Genomic DNA, 21,859 nt, shown 5'->3' on the forward strand with positions numbered 1-21,859 from the left:
ATGTAGGATGCCAGAGATTTAATCTGGGTTGGCCATGTGCAAGTCAAATGCCTTACCCACTGTACTATAGCTACAGCCCCAAGAAATAGATTTCTTAAAATAAATCCTGAGTCATCTATTTTCTTAACCATAGAAAACTAATGAAAATGGAATGCAATAGGATTCCCCCCCCCCACACACACACAGGGCCCAGTAGAAGAAAAGGCTCTTACTTGCATGTTGTTGACCCAGGTGCAATGACCAGAAACCCATATGGTTCCCTGAACACTGCCAGGAATTAACCCTGAGCACAGAGCCAGGAGCCAGGAGTAATTCCTAAGCACTGGCAAGTTCAACCCAATCCCCCTCCAAAATAAGTACTGATACAGAACAATTTTTCTAGAGGATTTTTAGTTGCCAGAGTGTTAGGTGTATAGAATGGTAGGCAGATTTGCCACTAAGACCCCATTTATTTAAAATGCACCTGAGGGGCCTGGAGATGGCTGATGGTTGGCAGTGTGCAATTAGCATTTAACTTGCACATTGCCAAACAGGGTTCAAACCTGGCATCCATATAGGTCCCCTGAGCCTGTCAGGAGTAATTTCTGAGCACAGGGCCACTAGTAACCCCTGAGTATTGCCAGATGTGGCTCCATGAAAGATAATCTGATCTTTGAGGTCTGTAATACCCCTTCAGAAATAAGATTGACATCCTTAAATGTGGCTTTCTGTCCAGAAACTTTTTGAAAATAGAATTTGAAAAGTGAAGGGCATCCAACAGTGTCTTGTGAATAAGATTTTAATAGCATTTTGAGAAAGTAACTGTTTTGTTTTGTTGTTGTTGTTGTTGTTGTTGTTGGGCCACACCGGTGACACTCAGGGGTTACTCCTGGCTATGCACTCAGAAATCGCTCCTGGCTTGGGGGATCACATGGAATGCTGGGGTTCGAACCACTGTTCATCCTGGGTCAGCCGCGTTCAGGGTAAGCACCCTACCGCTGAGCTACAGCTCTGGCCCCAGAAAGTGACTTTTTAACAGTTTACTTGACAGAGATGTTAAAAAGCCAAATTGAAAATATATCCTGCTTTGCAAATGAATTAAGAAACCCTCCTGGAGTGAGGGAAGAAAAGAAAGTGTTATGGATTAAACCCTATTGACAATAGTGCTGTAAAAAGTTCCTCTATAAGATGATATGCATGACTCCCCATCAGTAACAATGTTTAAAAAGAAAAACAATAAAAAGGGCCAATAGGAAAGGGAGGTGGTTGGTGGAAGGAAGTGGACACTGATGAAGTGATTAGTGAAAGTTAGGAATAAATTTGTAAATTCATGGCAACTTAAACAAAATGATAGCAACTTTCCTCAAAATAAAAAAGAAACCTTAACCTATATAGTATAGCAGGTAAAACACTGGACATGTATGCTGACTCAGTTTTGATTTTTATCACCTCATAAGGTCATTAAGCCGTGCTAGGAGAGATAGAGAAATTCCTGTACACAGAGTCCAAAAACAAAAAATAGAAAATGAAAATAAATCTACCCATTTCTCCCTTCCTCCCTTCCTCCCTTCCCCCATTCCTCCCTTCCTCCCTTCCTAGCTCCATTTCTTCCTTCCTTCCTTCCTTCCTTCCTTCTCTCCCTCCTTCCTTCCCTTCCTTCTCTCCCTCCCTCCCTCCCTCCTCCTTTCCTTCCTTCCTTCCTTCCTTCCTTCCTTCCTTCCTTCCTTCCTTCCTTCCTTCCTTCCTTCCTTCCTTCCTTCCTTCCTTCCTTCTCTCCCTCCTTCCTTCCCTTCCTTCTCTCCCTCCCTCCCTCCCTCCTCCTTTCCTTCCTTCCTTCCTTCCTTCCTTCCTTCCTTCCTTCCTTCCTTCCTTCCTTCCTTCCTTCCTTCCTTCCTTCCTTCCTTCCTTCCTTCCTTCCTTCCTTCCTTCCTTCCTTCCTTCCTTCCTTCCTTCCTTCCTTCCTTCTTTCCTCCCAGTCACACTCAGGGTTACTCCTGGGTGAGCTCAGAAATTGCTCGGGGTAGGCTCTAGGGACCAAATGAACGGTGCCAGGTATCAAACCTAGGTTGCCCATGTGTAGAGAAAATGCCCTACTTGCTGTGCTAGTGCTTGGGCCCCTTCTTGCCAACTTCTTACATACATCATGGACCGAGATGAATGAGGTCTTGACCTCAACAACGCCCTGGAAACTTTGTGAGAAAATCATTAAATTAAGAGTCTCGAACAATTACTCACTGGGTTTAGTACTTGTGTGTAGGGAAGGTTAATAGGAACAGAAAGTTCCCCCAATATAGTTTAAAAGTATAGGAACATGAAAGTTCCGGAATAGTGCTTGGTAAAAAAGCATTAAGAGAATTTTAAGTTACAGGTGTATAGTATATTTTGCAAAAATGTTATGTTTTTGAAAAGGGCTGGTATATTAATTTTCACATTATTACATTGCTGCATGAAAATATTAACCCACCTTTGGCTAAAGGTGGAGTCAGAATTACAAAAGGGTCTTTATAATTCAGAAAGGGGGGAAATGTAACTCCACCCTGGATTTAGGTGTACCTATCTGAGACCCGCCTATTTCTGGGAGGGGTCTTGGGAACTGAATATTAGGTGTGACCTTACCTGCAAGACCCTGCCCATTCCTGGGAGGGGTCTTGGAATAGGTAGATAAACCCTTGAGCCAGGGGATTAGGGGGCTGCCCTGCTGCCCGCGGCCCTGCTGAGCTCTCTGGCTTTTGGGTTTCTGCGTTCTGGTCTTTGACCAGCATGGAGCCCAAAGGGAAGATGGCTGAAAGGAGTTAAGATGCAGGGCTAAGAATGGCGGTGTGCTTAAAAGGTTATGAATAAAGCTGATGCTTCCTGAAAAAAAAAATTACTCACTGGGTAATGGCTTTCTTCTCTGAAAAGATCCTCAGGCAGAAATCAGCTTCCTGATGAGGCTCAAAAGTGCTGGGAATCAGGATGTATTCCCCTGGGGGCAGTTTAAACCGGCCAGATACTTCTCTCAGGTTGATGAAGGATTTGCTTCTGGCTTGTGAAGCATGGTATCTGAAGAAGTCTTTGTTTAGGTGTTCATCTTTGCCAGGACTCTGCAGTTGGCAAGTAAGAGAGGTGGTTTTTTTGAGAAAGGGCCTTGGACACAATCTGGGGTTGTACCTTTGACTTTCTAGAGTGAAACTGGAAAGGAACCGAGAATGACAGAATCAAAGTAATTGGCCTCTCACCCACCTGGTAAATTGCATAGCCAATAGTCAGCACATTGGCACCAAATCTCTTGAGTTTCCTTCGATCTTTCTGCATCAGAGCTACAAGAAAAGAGCACTCCTCGTGGTCCTCATCTTTTTCAGTCAGGGACAATTTTATTTGTGGATTAGTCCAAAAGGTATCTGCCATTTGAAAGATATAAGTTATTTTTTATTTCTTTAAAAACAAACATAAAAACACATCTACCTATTCTAATATCTACTATCAAACTTTATAAAAATAATTTTCTTTCTCCTATTCTGATCTCTTGCCCTGCTTTCCATAATGCAAAATGCTTTTTCATTTACTTTCACATTCTTTTACATCATTTCCATGCAATATTTAAAAGGCATTTTATATTTTGTTTGTTTATAATTTTTTCTATTTTATTTTTTATCAATTTGTCATTTTAAAGGAGACAAGAAGTCATTTGTGGTTATTCCCTAGCATCCATGCAATGTTTGTATGATTTAAGTAGAATTGACCTTGAAAGAAGAAACCTTAGTTTTCCTCTCCCATCTGCTGTGAGCAGTCCGTTTTTGACTGCTACCATCCTACATCTTTAAATACTCCTGTAATCCCCCAAGATCATAGAATTCTTAGTTTAGGCTCACTAAGACTAAAATAATAGGTAATGCCTAAAGCAAATGGCCAAACCAAAAAAACTCAGACCAGCCAGACCACTCTGTAGGATTCTTACATTCTTTATAATATTCTTATCAATTGATAAGAAATGCAGAGTCTTTTAAAGCCTGTACAATAACTCAGTTTTCCTATGAAAACCCTCACAAAATGAATCATATTTAGTATAGTCCTACGCTAAGGTCCTCTTCACATTTGAAGTTTTCTTCTCCTTTCTTTTCTACTTTCCAATACACTTCTCTACCTTCTAACTCTTCTCTCTAATTCTTCTAACTCTCTATGCATATTTATAACTGAGTATATCACTGATTGAAGAATGAAAATATTGAGGAACTTGAAAATTATGGAATAATACAGAGACTTGTTATCACCACTACTGCATCATGCTCACTTTCCAGCTCCAAGGATGAAATCTGATCTATATTAGTCTCTCTTGTCATAGAGAAATGGAATAAAGCCAGTTAATATTCACTGAACTGTATCAACTCAAGAAATTTCCAATTAGAAGGATGCTGAGGGCTTTTGTAAAATAGTCCATTTGAGTTTTTACTAAACAGTTGTATTAATGAAGGCTATGGAAGGATACTGGATGATACTGAAAGCATGGTATGGCTATAAAGAAAACCAGGCCAAGGAAGAAGGCAACAGGAGAAAGAGGGCAGACTAGAGAATTACAAATGAATTGAGTGATCAAACTCTACCTGAGGTCCACCCTAATTTTCTAATTTTTTAAATATGTCAGAAAATAATTATTTTTATTTCTAAAGTTGTCATAAAAATAACCTCACAGGTTAAACATGGGGGTTTCCCTGAGCAATTTTATCCTAGGCTCTTTATTCCCAGACATTACTTTTTTTTTTTAAATTCAGATTTAAAGTTTCTTCTAGGGTCTTTGTTCTCCTCCACTGATGTCCCTGGGTTAAAATGGAAACTCTGAAATGATAAAGAGTTACAGATAGACTACCAACCCAGAAAATTTCGGCAGCCCCCAGCTGTGGATCCCCGGACCCAGCTTCCTTGGTGGACTGTCACTTCCCACTTGTGGAGGGCATCTTCTTCCAAGGCATCAGGAGTGAGGTTGCATATGTCAACTTTGTCAAAGTGGTTCTTGAAGTCCTTAAATGCCATCCTGCATTAAAGTGAAGAAATAATGCACAGAAGTGATGATAGCACTAACCCTTTTATTTTATTTAGTCATTTAACAAATGACTTCTGAAATCAAAGACTGGAAAGATCTCAGGTATGGAAAACATAAAACAGACCAACAGGAAAAATGTTTAAAAATTTTAATGATCTAAAAATCTAAAAAGGATATAAAATATTAATTAATTGTATTTTAAGTATTGCAAAGAAAAGACAGGTGAAATGAGAGTATGAGAGGGTAATATTTTCCCAATTTTTGAGGAATTGTGATTTAAATACTGTTAATAGTAGAGTTTCATGCATATGGTGTTCTAATTCCATATCCAGGGGTGAATATTTTAAACAGGTAGCTAAAGGAAGGGCTCACTGATCTGGTGGAAATTTGAGGCCAGAATGATATGTAAAATGAGATTCTAAAATGTCAGACAGATGAGTGTTCTGAACTTGAAGTTCTCAAGGAATATCAAGTAGGCCAATGAAGTGGCACATGGAGTCAATAAGGGAGAAGATCCTAATGTATGATGGCTGAAGAGATATCAGAAGTCCACATTATAGCTTGAGCAAATTTCTCTTTCTCATGCTCATCTTCCTCCCCCTTCTCTATAGTACCTTCTAATATAAAAAAAAGGCTTTTGGTCTTTGGTCTTTGAGGAGAACCAATGTAAGGTATATTAAACAGAAGAGTAATATGATTCATGAATCTGTTGAGAATAAAATTCAGAGGTACAGAGAGAAGTAGAACAATTAACTAGAAGGTCCTTATCTCAGTTAGGATGAGAGATGTTTAGTCCAGAATGAAAGAAGGGGAGTATTATGCACTGAACAGATTCAAAAAGTTGATCTGACAGGATCTGCCAATGAATTAGATTAATTCTGGAAGGAATGAAAGTTTAGTAGATATTTTGGTTTGAACTTCTAGATAAATAGTACAAAACTGTTAGAAGAAGTTTGGAAAAACAACTCAGGAGCTAAGTTTTGAATATAATGAGATTATGTGAATTACTTATTAAATTAATTTAAATTAAAAAGGAATAAAAGAGGTGTTGGACAAAATTTGCTCAGGGAAACTCCTATGTTTAATCATGTTTATTTTTATGACAAGTTTAGCAATAAAAAAGAATTTATTGTCTGGCATAATTAAAAATTAAACAATTTTTTTTTTTTGGTTTTTGGGTCACACCTGGCAGTGCTCAGGGGTTACTCCTGGCTCCACGCTCAGAAATTGCTCCTGGCAGGCATGGGGGACTATACGGGATGCCGGGATTTGAACCAATGACCTTCTGCATAAAAGGCAAAAGCTTACCTCCATGCTATCTCTACGGCCCCAATAATTAAACAATTTAATAATTTATTTAAATTTAAACTTACATAAATATAAGCAAATAATTGTATTTGCCTGAGATCCAAGAGAAGACATTGAGTAAAAAGCATTTGAATATATAGATCTTTAATTTTGGTGGTGGTGTAGGTTTGGGCCACATCATGTGACCTCAGGGGTTACTCCTGGCTATGCGCTCAGAAATCACTCCTGGGTTGGGGGACCATATAGGACACCAGGGGATTAAACCGCGGTTTATCCTAAACTAGCATGCTCAAGACAGATGCCTTATGACTTGTGCTACTTCTTCTGCCCCCTTATTTTTTGTAAAGGAGCAGAAGATATAAAAATGTGGGAGTTATCAGGTTGACTTTCTTTGAGAGAAACACAAAATGTTTGTCTTTGTTCACAGCTCCCAATCTTTTATTATTGAGAATAATACAGGTATATTTTGTTATAAGATGACCTTTGGACATCTAAGGATGGGGGAAGTTGACTTGGATAAACACAAAAGGAAGTAGAGAGTCAGAACTTCCAATCCCACCCTCAGACTTTCGAGAAGAGAGCCCTATTTTGCTAGGTTTTGATCTTCTTGAAGATAGAGGCCTCTTTATTTGAAACTTTGTCCTACATAGGATATAGTTTCTTATATGGATATTGCTTCATATTTTCTAGTACTCTATAATAAACTGGTAGCTTTGAAAGTAAAATTATTTCCAGAGTTCTATAAACTCTTCTGGCATTAATGAAAGCTATAAGAAAGTTATGGGAACTTCCAGTCAGTAGTCAATTGATCTGAAGCACAGTTTATAGTTTGGACAGCTGAAGTTGAGTGCAATTTTAGGAGACTGAGCCCTTAATATGTGAAATATATCATGATAGAGGGTAAAAGGCATCAGGTAGAAGGTAAAAGATGATATAAATAGAGTTGAATTCTTGGACAACTTGTTGGTATCCAAGAATTCAAAAGTATGGGAAAACCTCTTTACACACTCATGCTGAAATTTGTGCTTAGAACTCCAAAGTACTAGATATGAAGACATCCAAGAAATACATAAGTTAGCTAGAGAATTGATAGTTTGAGAAGAAGTGCAAAAAAAATTGATAGGGGCTCTTAATTTCTAAATTACCAGAACCCTGGCATTCACTCTTTTGCTCTGCCACCTTCCCAGGACACTCATCTTTGTTACATAAAAAACAGTTTAGGCTTGATTAGGATTAGATAGGTATCTGGTCCTCATCCCATGTTCATTTTCCCTGAACAACAAATACTGTACCTGAAAGTCAGTCAGAGTTTTTAGTCAATGAGCCTGGAAACCCCTTTACCCCATGCTTTTCTCTATTATGTCTGTTTTGTTTTCTTAATCCTCATGGTACTTCTGCTTCAGGCTTGTTCACCCTGGAGTGGACTCTGGCACCAAAGCAAACTTATCTTTAATGTCATAAAATGGAATGGAAATAGACACTAAAAAATGGGCCCATAGAACTCAAGGATACTTTAATACTAAAAAATTAGGGGCTAAAGAAAGATAGGAACAAGAATAGAGAAGGAATTCTCTGCTAGAAGACAATATAAAGTACAGAAACTAAATATTTACTACCACTGAGGATTTAAGGAAGATGACTTGATTTACAAAATGAAAGTCAATAGTGATCTTGGCTGGAATAAGCACCAAAGAATGGTGGGCACATATCATAGTTTTGTGCAGTCAGAAAGTGAAGAGAACAAATGGGTGAGTTTTGCTGTGGATAAGAGAAATTATTTTGCAGCTTGAGAGGTTCCTTCTTTCTTCTTCCAGTTTTTAGTAGGCAAATTGTAACATTATAATGTAAACATAAATGATTAATTGTACATAGCATTGAAATTCTAAAGTGAAATCACAATAAATAAGAAGTTATACCATATACTGGGTGAAAGAGGAAAAGAAAAGAGACAGAATAATTTTTTTGGTGGGGGCACACCCGGTGATGCTCAGGGGTTACTCTTGACTATGAACTCAGAAATCACTCCTGGCTTGGGGGACCATATGGGATGCCGGGGAATTGTACTGCTGTCCGTCCTAGATCAGCTGCATACAAGGCAAATGCCCTACCTCTGCACCACCACTCCAGCCCTAAGAACTTTTTTGTTTTGTTTTGTTTTGTTTTGTTTTTTGTTTTTTTTTTGTTTGTTTTTGGGTCACACCTGGCAGCGCTCAGGGGTTTCTCCTGGCTCTATGCTCAGAAATCGCCCCTGGCAGGCACAAGCGACCATATGGGATGCCGGGATTCAAACCACAGTCCTTCTGCATGAAAGGCAAACGCCTTACCTCCGTGCTATCTCTCCAGCCCCTCAAGAATTTTTGGAGGCAATTTTTTAAATTTTTTAAATTCTTTAAATTTAGCATTTAAAAATTTAATAACTAATAATATTTTTGAGAGCAAAGTTTTACACAGAGTAAAGATGTGATACTTTCCTGTGCATCCTCTTGGTAATTTTTCTTTCCGTGTTGTTGTTGCAGATCATTTAATGAGAACATGTAGCCCAGTTAACAGATCATTTATTTTTCCTTTACAGGAGGCCCCAATAAATCTTCTCATTTCTCCTGTCTTTGAGCTAGAACCCTTTCTGTCATTAGCTTGAACACCAGTCAAAATTATTTTTTATATAAAAGTACTATTCACAGATCTCAACTTTACTTTTGAATATTTGCTTTTTTTCATGTAGCTTACTAACCTAGAGCCTCTGTAATAAAAATTCAAGGTAAATTTAACTCTGATTTCCAATTTAATACCCTGTCAAACTTCCAATTACTAGTTATGTTTTCCATGAATATTGTATAAAGTTTTCTGTAACAGTGATGACTAGAGAAACACCAAAATTCACCCACAAGAAGGGGTCAAGGGCTGGATCACTCTATAACCTTTCATTTAGGGTGAGATGTGAGCAGTGATGAGTACTGCTTCTTGATCAAGGTTTTTAGAAAGATTTTCCAATCATTTCCTTTTTATCATCTTCTATATTTTAAAGCAGCTATGTGATCCCAAGAGCCTCTCAAGCAAATAAATTCGATCCTCTTAATGTATGTAGAGAGCATATAGAGATCCAACCATAGAATAAAAATGTCTTGATCATGGGTGGCTCAATGTTAGGAAGCCTTCCAAGTGAGCATAATGTTGAGATTTTAATTCCCAGAACCTGTCTTAAGTATGATTCCCCATGGTTCTGCTATTTGAGATTCCTGGAACTATAATAAAGTATGAAATCTATGGTGTATTTCAGTCAGGTTTATCAAAAAGACCATAGCTAAAATTGTGAAAATGTTGTAACTGTGGTGCAACTTCTGGTGAGCTCTATAACCAAAATGTGTAAGAGCATCCTGAAGAATGTGACTCCTGGTAAGCACCTATTTAAGTAACACAACCAAAGAATGCCTCATAAGTACCACAACCAAGTGTGCTAACATTGCAATCAAGTATGTATGTAAATCTCATCACTGCAACATGAAAAAAAAATAAAAGGAAGAGAAGATTTTAAAAAATGGATTATTAGAAATAAACTGCATAGTGCTTTTATCTTTTTATAAGTATGGTGCTGGTGGCCAAATTCAGAGTTTCACACATGACAGGATAAATACTCAAAACAAGCACTCGCTGAGCTACGACACCAGTTCTTGATTCTTTTAAGAAAATACCCTATAATATTTTGGAGTCCTTGGGTTTTGAGGCTCAACTTTAGTGCCTCACACATGTAAGGCTTGTTCTCTACTACTAAGTTAAGTCTTTTCCCCATATTGAATCTATTTATTACAATAAGAAAATTACCGGGGCCAGAGAGATAGCATGGAGGCAAAGCATTTGCCATGCATGCAGAAGGACAGTGGTTCGAATCCCGGCATCCTATATGGTCCCTCAAGCCTGCCAGGAGCTATTTCTGAGCAGAGAACCAGGAGTAACTCCTGTACTCTGCCTGGTGTGACCCCCCCCCCCAAATAGGAGAATTGCCTTTTATCACTGTTGCTGAATTTTGGATAATTTTAAAATATGTGATTTTATCTTACCAGTTGAGCAGGCAGTTCCAAGGGAATATTGGAACTAGAAAAGAGATATTTATGCAATGAGTAACAAAATAAAAGTGATTGTCTGTAAAACTGTGGAAGACAGAACAATAGATACATACTTAGAATCCAGGATCAACAAATGGAAAAATCAGAATATTATTGTGTGAAGACCTTTGCTACCAATTAAAAAGGTGTGTTAAACAACAGAGGAACTCAGGCAATACTGTGCTGGTTTTTATCATACTGAAAGGAACTGGAGTTAGTAATAGAAATTTGTTTTCTTGCATAATTGGAAGAACCAATTTTATTTTTGAGTCTCAAAGGAATAAATAACGAAGAAAGTTTCTAGGGATGAAAGTTCATCAAATTTAAGTTATGGGTAAGAGATAGAGTATGGGGTTAAAGAGATTGCCTTAAAGGTGGTTAACTCTGAATTGCAGGTACCATATATGGTCCTCCAAGTATTACTAGAGATCACATTACTAGAGCACAGAACCATGACTCATCCTGTGCATAGCTGGATGTGGGCACAAACCTACTCTTCACCCCCATATATTTTAGCTAAGCAAAGAAATTCAGCTTTGTGAAAAGTTTGGATTAGATAAGTTATCTTTCCTCTTATGCCAATATTTTCAGATCTTTAAGGATTTTTGTTATCAAACTAGTCATGAAGCAAATGGATGTGTGGATAGCAGGACAACTTGCCTTTAAACTCACTATTCAAACTTGGACCATAGATAGCTTAGAGAAGGGAAGTTGGGCTTGAGAATTCATATTTTCTGCATTATACTAACCTCTTTAATATTTTTAAGCAAAATACCATAGAGAAGTGTTGACTATCCCAAATATTGCCATTGAACTCCATGCAAATAAGTGCATTAATAAGGCTTTTGAGAAAAATCATATATGTGGTATAATTAATTTATTCAAAGTAAAAGTAGACAAGAATCATACCAGAATTCTCCATCATCCAGAGCAGTGTGACACAGCCGCTTCTGCTCAACTGGGTCAACAGAACTCCACTCACAAGAGCTAGGAATAAAAATTCAACATTTAGGTACAGGACAGGTTCAAGAGCAGCAGCAGATTGGAGTTGGGAGAGGCATAGTCTCCCTGGAAGTTACAATATGTGCCTGCTAAGTGAACTCCAGAATTGTGCTAGGGGATTTAGAGCTATTTGAAAAAATACATTTTTGAGTATGGCTGATAGAAATAAATCTGGGGACCATTGGTATCTCCTCTGTAGGAGATTATCATTGGACCATCTTTGGCACAAAATATCACCAGGGTAGTTTTGAGATTCTACATTGTTTTTATTTCCTTTATTTCCTTTTATATTATTATTATTATTATTATTATTATTATTATTATTATTATTTGGTTTGGGGCTATACCTGGCAGCACTCAGGGTTTATTCTTGGCTCTGTGCTCAAAGATAACTCCTGGCAGGCTCAGAGGACCATAATGGAGATTATAGCACAGTGGTAGGGTATTTGCTTTGCTTGTAGCTAACCCAGGACGGATGCACGTTGGATCCCCAGGCATCCCATATGGTCCACTGAGTCTGCCAGGGCAATTTCTGAGCACAGAATCAGGAGTAACTCTTGAGTGCCACTGGATGTGACCCAAAAACCAAAAAAAGGAGGGGGCTATAGGAGCACAGTAGACAGAGCATTTGCACGTTTCTGGACTGGGTTCAATCCCTGGAATCACATATGGTCTCCTGAGTTCAGCAGGAGTGATCCCTGAGCACAGATCCAAAAGTAAATCCTGGGAACATTGATGGGTGTAGTACCCCCACCCCCCAAATAAATCATTAAGAGAAGCTCAGCAAAAACTCCAAGCTCTTCCCTTGGCAACAACCTAAGAAACAGAATACTGGGGACAGTTTGGGAAAACTATATAAACTAACCTGGCAGAGTTTACACAGTATCCCATCTCTCCCTGAAATGTATACTTCCTTAGTTTAGTGCGTACTTCTCCATTCTTAGGAAATGGTCCTCTTCCCTGCCTGTAATGTGTATACTTTGGTTTCTTTAGTTTTTGGTTTATGAGTCATACCCAGCGGTGCTCAGGGATTATACCTGGCTTTGTGTTAAGGGAACACTCCTGAGGTGAGTATTGGAGGAAAATATAGAACAGAGGGGATTGAACTCAGGTCAGTTACATGTATGTCAAACAACCTACTTGCTGTATCTCCAGTCCTAGACGTGTTCTTTCTTATCTTATGGCACAATTTCCCATATCTGTCTGAATTGTGAACTTTAAAAAACATGTATTTTTCATGTATTTACTGCCTATCTACTTAGAATGTATATTTTGCTTTGCACTCTGGAGAAGATTGTGTTATCTCTTAATCAATTCTCTGTTTCTGTCTCTGTCTCTATGTCTCTTTCTCTCCCTTGATCCCTTTCTTTCTGCCCTACTCCTTATTAATAAAGTAAACCTTCAATTTATTTTCCTTCACTATCTGCTGCCTCCTGTAATTCATTTCTGTAAGGGAAGGTAATGAACTGGGAAAAGCTTGGGAAAGATTTAATTTAGGAATGTCTTTTCCTCAAAGAGCAATTTTTTGCTTAGCTTAAATACAACAGTTCCCTAAGAAACTGGGTGGCAGGGATCAGTTCTCACACCAGGCAATGCAAATGCAATCCATGATTTGATGACTGCCTGTGTAGCTATAAGAGGTAAAATTTGCACATGAGGTGCTCAGCTGATTTACATCAATTCTAGATTGCCACAGACATTTTCCTAAATGGCCAACTGGGGTAGAAAGGCAATTAGTAGACTCTCTTCTTGAGGTTGTTGCCTTTCTTCCCCTAACTTCACATAAACTGCTCTGAGAAACTCTCTTTGAAGGCGCATCACCTCTGCCTACTCATAACAATGTGAAGGACTCCCAGACATCTCTCCAGACCATTCATGGGGGAGCTAAAAAGTAGATCTAACAGCCATTCTTTTTATTTTGAGTCATCTTCTCCTTATGATGATGATGGTCAAATGGGCTAAACAGAAATTTCAGTCCCTTTTTGATACTCTAATTCAGGACCAGAATGGTCCTGACCTCCTAGTATCTAGAGGCTGAGAGAATGCAGAAGTTAGGAATAATTTTTTTCACCCCAAAGAGCGATTCATTGCTCCAGACTGAATCTATGGCTTCTCAAGAACTTGAGTGGTGGAGAGCAGTATCTGTGCCGTGAAGACCAAGGAAAATCCAGGCGCTGCTTGAGAACTGCTTATGGGGCTGGTAGGATACTAGCGTCTATGCCGAATAGTTGTTCATAATGAACTTGATCAGTCCTAATCCTTGCTAGTCCTAACCCTTGCTACTTCCTTGTGTGATTGAAGTGAAGAAAGAAGAGATGAAAGCACTTTTTTTTGAGGCTTCCTCTCTTTCTCTCTCTCTCTCCCCACTTCACTCAAGTCACCTGTAACTCATAGGTGCAACAAGATCTGTGAGCCATCTGGGGAACGCAATATCTTCTGGCAAGTGTCACCTTTCTTAGGAGCAATATAGCAAATTTCTCTCCAGCCTTGACTCCAATTAAAATACATGTTTTCTATTTCTCCTCTGGCATGTTTCCCAGGGGAAATGAAAAGCGAAAGAAAAATCCTCAGGGTTCCCCCTTACCAGTTGCCAAGAGAAACTTCATTTTTACTCCTACATACTTATTTCACTTTCTCTCATTTTCTTAGGCTCCTTTCTCATAATGAAAAATATCAGTTTCCCAAGTCATATTTGGAGACAATGGGATGAATTTACACTGTGGGCTTTGGGCCAATACATAAAATAACTGGACAATTACAGGCAGAGGCAGAACAAACTGCCTGCCTGTTTAGATAAAAACAACTCTGTGATCCTAAATAAGCAAAACGTGTGGGAAATGAAAGCTCTACTAGCTTAATTGGAAATATGGGAAGTCTTATCTTAGAAAAATAAGAGGGGCCCAATTTAACAAAATGGGAGTCATAGATTGCTTTGTGACAGACTTCCAGACCTGATCAGAAACACAAAGATTCATTTACTTTATTAACCATTAAGGACTCAGATAATAGCCTGCATTTTGACTTTAGCATCATCTTTGCTAAAGCCCCTCCCTCAGTGAGTTGTTCTTCTTTAGTGTTTTAGTAAAGTTTTCTATATGCTTCAAACATTCAGTTTGAAGTACTTATTCTTTTTTTTTTTCTTTTTGGGTCACACCCAATGATGCTCAGGGATTATTCCTGGCTATGTGTTCAGAAATTGCTCCTGGCTTGGGGGACCATATGGGATGCCGGAGGATCAAACCAAGGTCCATCCTAGGTCAGCCATGTGCAACGCAAATGCCCTACCACTTGCGCCACTGCTCAGGCCCTGGAAGTACTTATTCTTAGAAGACACCAGAAAAACTTGGAATGATACTGCAGAGACCTGCTATTCCTGCAATATATCCTTTTCCATTCATATGCTGTGACCTATGAGATGAAGCAGTTTCCATTAATTTTGTTTTCATTAGTTCTGTCCCTTCCATTTCACTGGGAGAGAATCTGAGCCTTCCACTCATTTTCTGTAGTCAGGTCTGAATCACTTTGCCTCTTGAGAATCTTTTGAGACTCTCTTTCTCTTGAGAATGTTGAAGCCAAGGAAGGAATGCAGGGTAGAATAGTTGGTGGTGAGAAGAAAAGAGCAACTATGGGACTACCAACAACCCTTAAATGTGTGATGTGTCCTTAGGGTAGAATTTGGTTTATAAAAGTCACCAATAGGGGCCGAGCAGTAGCTCAAGTGGTAGAGCATTTGTCTTGCACTTGCTAACCTAAGATGAACCACTGTTCGGTCCCTCAAGCCAGGAGCTATTTCTGAGCGCATATCCAGGAGTAACCCTTGAGCATCACTGGGTATGGCCAAATAAACAAAACAAAACAAACAAACAAAAGAGTCACCAACATACTGGTAGTTGGTGATCTGGCACCTTTGTCTAGGATGCTGACAAATAACTGCTTGGCTTTAAGTTTTAGACAACCCTTAATGTTCCCTAGAGCCACATTAGTTTGGGTGGATAGAAAAGACAGCAGGAACATAAAAGGGAAGAAGTTGTAGTTAAGGAAAGAGTGTGGAAGAGGTATCACAGGTAGAATCTGCCTGTGTACACTTCAACATCTATCTCAGTCACTTGACTATTTTCATCTACTCATTCACAATCACTTAAGCTATTTATCAAGGAACAAGGTGATAACTGATTAAAATGGGCAGTTTTTTTTATGACTGGGGTCAAATTAATTTCTCTTGGAGACTGCTACGAAATGCGATAGATTTTGCATTCCATTTTTCTTCTATTTTATAACCAGGTAACTGTGCCTCTGGCAAACGTTTTCAGAGACTTCTATAATGAGGATGATTTTGGCAATATTGGGCAACTGCTTGGCAATATTTTCTTTTACTACCCCATATACTCACTGCTAGTCTTTTCTTCCACCACCAAATGCTCCCAAACATGACACGTAGATATAACAAGAACTTATACACAGCTGAAGGATAAAGCCTTTCACAATGTTGTGGGTTACAAAATATCCTACAGGGGCCAGAGCCAAGAGCACAGCAGTAAGGCTTTTGCCTTGCTAGCCTCAACTGATCCAGGACACACCGCGGGTTTCTATCGCCCAGAGTCCCAGATGGGTCCCCCAAAGCCCAGGAGCAATTGCTGAGTGCATAGCCAGGAGTAACTCCCAGATTAATTAAAATTAAAATTTTAATTAGAAATTAAAAAAAAACTCACAAAAATATCTCTACAGGAGGTTCATTAGGATAAATACAAATTATAGAATGATACAATAATTTATTATAGAGACCGTCTTTGTGAATCAACATTGAAAGCAAGGTGGCGGGGCTGGAGAGGTGGCGCTAGAGGTAAGGTGCCTGTCTTGCAAGCGCTAGCCAAGGACTGACCGCGGTTGGATCCCCCGGCGTCCCATATGGCCCCCCAAGCTAGGGGCAATTTCTGAGCGCTCAGCCAGGAGTAACTCCTGAGCATCAAATGGGTGTGGCCCCCCAAAAATAAAAAAACAAAAACAAAACAAACAAACAAACAAAAAAGGAAAGCAAGGTGGCCTCAGGAGCTGATTGGGGAGGAAGTAAAGTGATTGAAAAGCCAAGGTTTCCTCCTTCATATGTCTGCACGAGTTGCCCTGGTTTTGCAAGCCTCATAAACAGCAAGAAGGTAGGAACTGACCTGTCACTCCAAGACCCATTCCATTCGACCTGGCCCCAAGGGTTCCGGATTCTGATGAGTTCAATTTTCTGACCTTGAAAGCTTACCTAAGAAAGGCATCAGAAAAATGTGAAAGAATAAGTGCATGTATGCATTCCATAGGTAATTTTAACTCTAGTCAGAATTGGCTTTAATGAAAATCTCTTGACTATAACACTTTGAAAACAGGAAAAATTCTCATTCTCAAAACAGATGAGTGGCTAAAGAAACTGTTGTACATATACGCAATGGAATATTATGCAGCTGTCTGGAAAAAATGAAGTCATAAAATTTTCCTATACTTGGATGGACATGGAACCTATTATGCTGAATAAAATGAATTAGATAGATACAGAATAGTCTTACACATCTGTGGGGCTATTGCTCCGGCCCCAGTGGGATTTAAGAAAAATAAAAGACAGTACGTTGATAATACCCAGAGAAAATAGAGATGAGGGCTGGAAGGACCAGCCCATGATATGAAGCTTACTACAAAGACTTATGAGTACAGGTTAGAGAAATAACTATACCAACAATTATCATGACAATGGTAGTGAGTGAGAAAAATAGAATGCCTATATCAAAGACAGGCTGGGGTAGGTGGGGGATTGGTGGCAAGAAGGTTGCACTGGTGAAGGGGGTGTACTTTTTAGGACTGAAACCCAACTACAAACATGTTTGTAAACATGGTGCTTAAATAAAGATATTTTTAAAAAGTATCACCAGAGTAGAGTGCAGCTTTGCATGTATGTGGCCCTGAGTTTAATAAAAAAAAATTAGTCCTTGGATTTTCCTAATAACCATTCAACTTAATGGTTGTATTATCATTATGATCTATTAATCATCCTGGGATGTTTCTGTTGCATTCATGAAATAAAGTAGAATTGTTATTAACAATCCACATAAATTTTTTAATGAGTAAATTTTCTTTCTAGACTGGTATATTTTTAAACCCCTAGACTATTTTTTTAAAAAAAAGATTAATGTATAGACTTATATTTCAATAATGCTAAAATATAAATAGCAAAAAGAAAAGTAGCTCTCGGGGCCGGGCGGTGGCGCAAGAGGTAAGGTGCCTGCCTTACCTGCGCTAGCCTTGGACAGGACCGCGGTTCGATCCCCCGGCGTCCCATATGGTCCCCCAAGCCAGGAGCGACTTCTGAGCACATAGCCAGGAGTAACCCCTGAGCGTCACCGGGTGGTGGGCCCAAAAAACAAAAACAAAACAAAACAAAACAAAAAGTAGCTCTCAAAAGTGCTTAGGAATCTATTGGACTATCTTTCTTCTTTATTTTGAAAAATTATTTCTTTATTCTTAAAAAAATAAAGTTGATTCTGTATGTCTTTCATGCTCTGCTTTGGAACAAGAAAGAGAATTAGTACATACTGAAGGATTGTTAAGGAAAGAGAGTGAAAGCAAAATACTTTCTATTCACCCCAACCAGAAATTTTATGCATTTGTCCTTGAACATTTGGCACAAATCGTGTTTCTGATGTGTAAGAATAATTTAGTACAAGGTATATACAGCTTATAATGTAATGAGGTTTGTTAATATATATATGTTCTGGGAATATAAATTTCTTGATAGGTAGAGAGGAAGCAAAATAAATTAACATAGGAACTGAAGTTATGTTCAGTGGGTAGGGCATTTGCCTAGGTTTAATCCCTGGCACCCCTGAGCCTTCCAGCTGTAATTCCTGCGTGTAGAGCCAAGAGTAACCCCTGAGCATTGCTGGGTGTGTCCCCAAATAAAAAATAAACAGAAATGGAGAGATGCTCAGCAGCTGCACCCTCCCCCCAAATGCCACCATGCCCAAGGTCCAGCTTCAATAATTTTCCACTAATCTCTGCAGAGACACTTAACCTCAAACAATTCCAGGTATACTGATTTTGTGGCTGACACCTCCAGGTACTCTGGAGCCAGGGCAAGCATTCTCGTACACACCTCTGTACTTCCAGAAATACTAGAAACTTGCAATTGACTGATGCTGCTATATGAGCTCATTGGCCCAACTCCACAAATCCTAGAAGTCCTGGACTACTAAAATGCATATGTAGTTGTGTGACACCTTCATAGCTTAAATATTGACATCCTAGTACGACACCAAATTAGATGTGAAGTTATTAAAGGCCCATAAGCTCAACAAACAAAAACAACGGAATGCTTATCTAGCAAGAAACAACTTAGTAAACTTTTGGACAATAACATAATGACCTCATTGAAAAATAAGACAATTTTCACAAATTTTATTTGAATAGTTTTTTTCCTATAATTACATTACCGTTTAGTTGTACCAGGCAATATTAAGTACATTATTCAGAGCTGCAAAGAAATAGACTTTAGGGAGGTTGGGAAACTAATGATTAGGGTGGAATGTTACACTGATGGTGGGATTGGTGTTGCAATATTGAATGCCAGAAATAACTGTATTACATGCAACTATAAACCACAGTGTTTAAAATAAAGAAATTTATTTATAGAAAAAAATCACATCCCTATTCAAGTATGTTATTGGCAAGTTACATATGGATAGGGAAAAGGAAAGGAACAAACAGAAACTAAAACAATCCAATTACATGTGCCACTTTGGAGATGCTTTGTTAACAATGCCTGGGCATTCCTTCTGTACTCTTTCCTTCCCACTCATTTATAGTGCTTCTCAAAATGTAGGCAGCATCTAGAAGAGTTCAGAAATGCTTGAGTTTTTCATAGATGAGATTTATAAACTAGGCTAACACAAGGCTTGGATTTGAGTCTGAGAGAGGAAAGTCTTTGGCTTCCTGTTTTCTTCATTCTCTTCATCCTCTTACTTTCTCTTTCCTACACACCCTTCACCAAGCTCTCCAAACCACTCAACAGAAGCAAAAAACAAGGCTAAGTTGGGGTATAGTGATCCCTGGGGAGCAAGTTTACCCTGGACTAGACCTAAGAAGACTTGAACTTGTGAAGGTTAATTTTTGAGGGCTATTACTAACACAATATTCAGGGATCACTCCTACAGGATGCTGGTGAGAACATGTGGTGTTAAGTACCAAGCACAGAATTCCTGCCTGCAAAACTCTTTGAGCCATCTACCTGGCTCGTGAATGCTAATTTTATTTGTCAGCTAGATATTGCCATGGGATACTCAAGTATTTATTTGTACATTTTCCTGAGTGTGTCTCTGGGTAAAATTAGCATTTGAATAGGTAGAGTGAATAATGGAGATGAACCTCCCAATGAGGGTGAGCCATATCTAATCACATAAATAAAACAAGAAGAAGGGAAAAAATTTAATATCTATTTGATGGCAAGGTTAATTTGACTTTAGTCTTCTGTTCTTGGATTGGGATTTATCTATTGGTACTTCTGGTTCTTTTCAAATGTGGAAGTATAGAAATATAGCTACTTAGCTACAACTTCCAGTTGGCAGATGGCTGAACATTAACCTTCTCAATATTCATGATGATATGTATATGCATATTTTATGTTATATTTCTCTGGAAAAGCTTGTTTTAGTACTAATGTTGAATTAAAAAAGAAAAGACAAAACAAAACCTATTTTCTGTACTTGCAACAACAGGCATAAAATAGTGGGATTTGTAGCAGAAGCACATGTTTTTCTGCTTCTGTTCTAGAAGTAGAAATGTCTAAAAGTGTCATTTAACTTGCAATTCACCAAAAAGTAAAGGACTGAACAAGCCAAGTCTGTCTCTGCACTCTGTCAATAGGAGTTCATATTGCCTACCTGGTCAATTCCTGTCACAGTGTAGGCATGACCCTTAATAAGACCAAAAGGTGTCCTGGCTTCAGATTCTGCAGCATATTTGATCTAAAACATGAAAAAAGTAGCATTGAATACACTATGTAAATCAAACCTTTTTTTCTTCTGATAGCTAGTCTAGCCTCTCATCCTTCTAGTTTTGTGCTTACCTTGCTATTCCCCCAAATGAGAGCTACAGATCTGGAACATATAAAATGAGTTTGCAATACCCAAGATGGAGATCAGTGATATACAACAGTTGCTAATCTCATTCCAAGGTTAAGAGCTCTGCAGTGTTGACAGACTCCAATGAAGACTTTTCTTTTGACCCCAAATAGAATAACTTGATCTTCCCCATCAGATAGCAAGAAAAACACAGAATAATATGCTTGAGAAGAGGATAAGAAACAACAAAATAAATTTCAACATTATGTGATATATTTGAAAGTTAAGATGAAATAGATAATTTGGTAGCAAAGAATAAATTTCAAATTTTCTATTTATTTCAAGAAGAAAACTTGAATAGATTTCATTAGAGAAGATTTTATTAGATAATTGTAGGCAAAGTGAAATTAGAAAAAAAGAATAGATTTTATCTACTTATAACATTCTTCATAAAATATGAAAAGAAAAAATCAGGAAAATATGATTTCATAATAAAACCAATCTACCCATATGTTTGTGTTTGACTGAAAATATGAACAAAAAAGGTGAAGGACACATCAGAGCTAAAATATGGGATATCCTTTTTTATATCACAATTGTTTCATCTGGTATAATAAGCATGATTTATCTTTATTATTAAAACATTAAATTTTTGGTTTTAATTGAAATAATTAACATGATTTCCTCCCTTCTCCTGAAATTAAGATCATCCTGGATGTGGCCAGGGCACTTTCCCAGACTATGAGCCCCAGCACAGTGACTGAAATATGAGCAAGTAAGTTATTTCTTACATCAATAGAACAGCCCACGAGGGAGCCCCTCTGCAAGGCCTTCTCCAGAATCTCATAGAAGTTGTTTGGAGTTTCTTTAGTTGTGAAGGTCTCAGCCACGCCCCCAGTGAAGTCTTCCATAGCCTCAATGGTGCTGCCCCCTTTCAGAGCCTCATAGCTCCCATTTAGCCTGAGAAGCAGAAAAGAAAACTTGGAAACTTCTGCAGGAAGCAAGAATACTATCAGGTGGCCCTGGGTCAACTAAATAGGAACTATTCTGAAAGCCTTTTCTGGGTAGTATGGAAGCAGTTTTAATTGGTGTTTTGAGTAAATAGAATCTGCAAGACAGAAAGTGTGGTGTGGGGTAAATAACATGGACTCTGGTCCCTGATTCTGTCTACAGGTTCAAGTGCCAGTTCCATCTCTTAGAGCCGAGTGATCTCAGGTAAATATTCTTAGGGCTTCAGTTTTATAAAATAATGGAGATAGTGTATTCTGCCTAATACGATTGTTGTGAAGTTTAAATGCATCTCCCTATCTTTCTCTTTGATCTCTTCTTTCATCTCACATGAAAGAGTTTTCTGATAAAAGTGT

The 21,859-nt window shown here is 38.5% G+C and overlaps 1 protein-coding gene across 1 annotated transcript in view; it reads right to left on the minus strand.

Moving 5' to 3' along the window:
- LOC126014249 (calpain-9-like) overlaps positions 1 to 21,859 on the minus strand; it is a 73,901-nt gene that overhangs the window by 20,969 nt on the left and 31,073 nt on the right. Inside the window, 7 exon segments of the mRNA XM_049777561.1 lie at positions 2,854 to 3,062; positions 3,202 to 3,359; positions 4,827 to 4,987; positions 11,314 to 11,391; positions 16,569 to 16,654; positions 20,316 to 20,399; positions 21,287 to 21,455. Of these exon segments, the coding sequence (XP_049633518.1) occupies positions 2,854 to 3,062; positions 3,202 to 3,359; positions 4,827 to 4,987; positions 11,314 to 11,391; positions 16,569 to 16,654; positions 20,316 to 20,399; positions 21,287 to 21,455 (945 nt within the window).

This window comes from Suncus etruscus, chromosome 7, assembly GCF_024139225.1.
Source record: "Suncus etruscus isolate mSunEtr1 chromosome 7, mSunEtr1.pri.cur, whole genome shotgun sequence".
NCBI lineage: Eukaryota > Metazoa > Chordata > Mammalia > Eulipotyphla > Soricidae > Suncus > Suncus etruscus.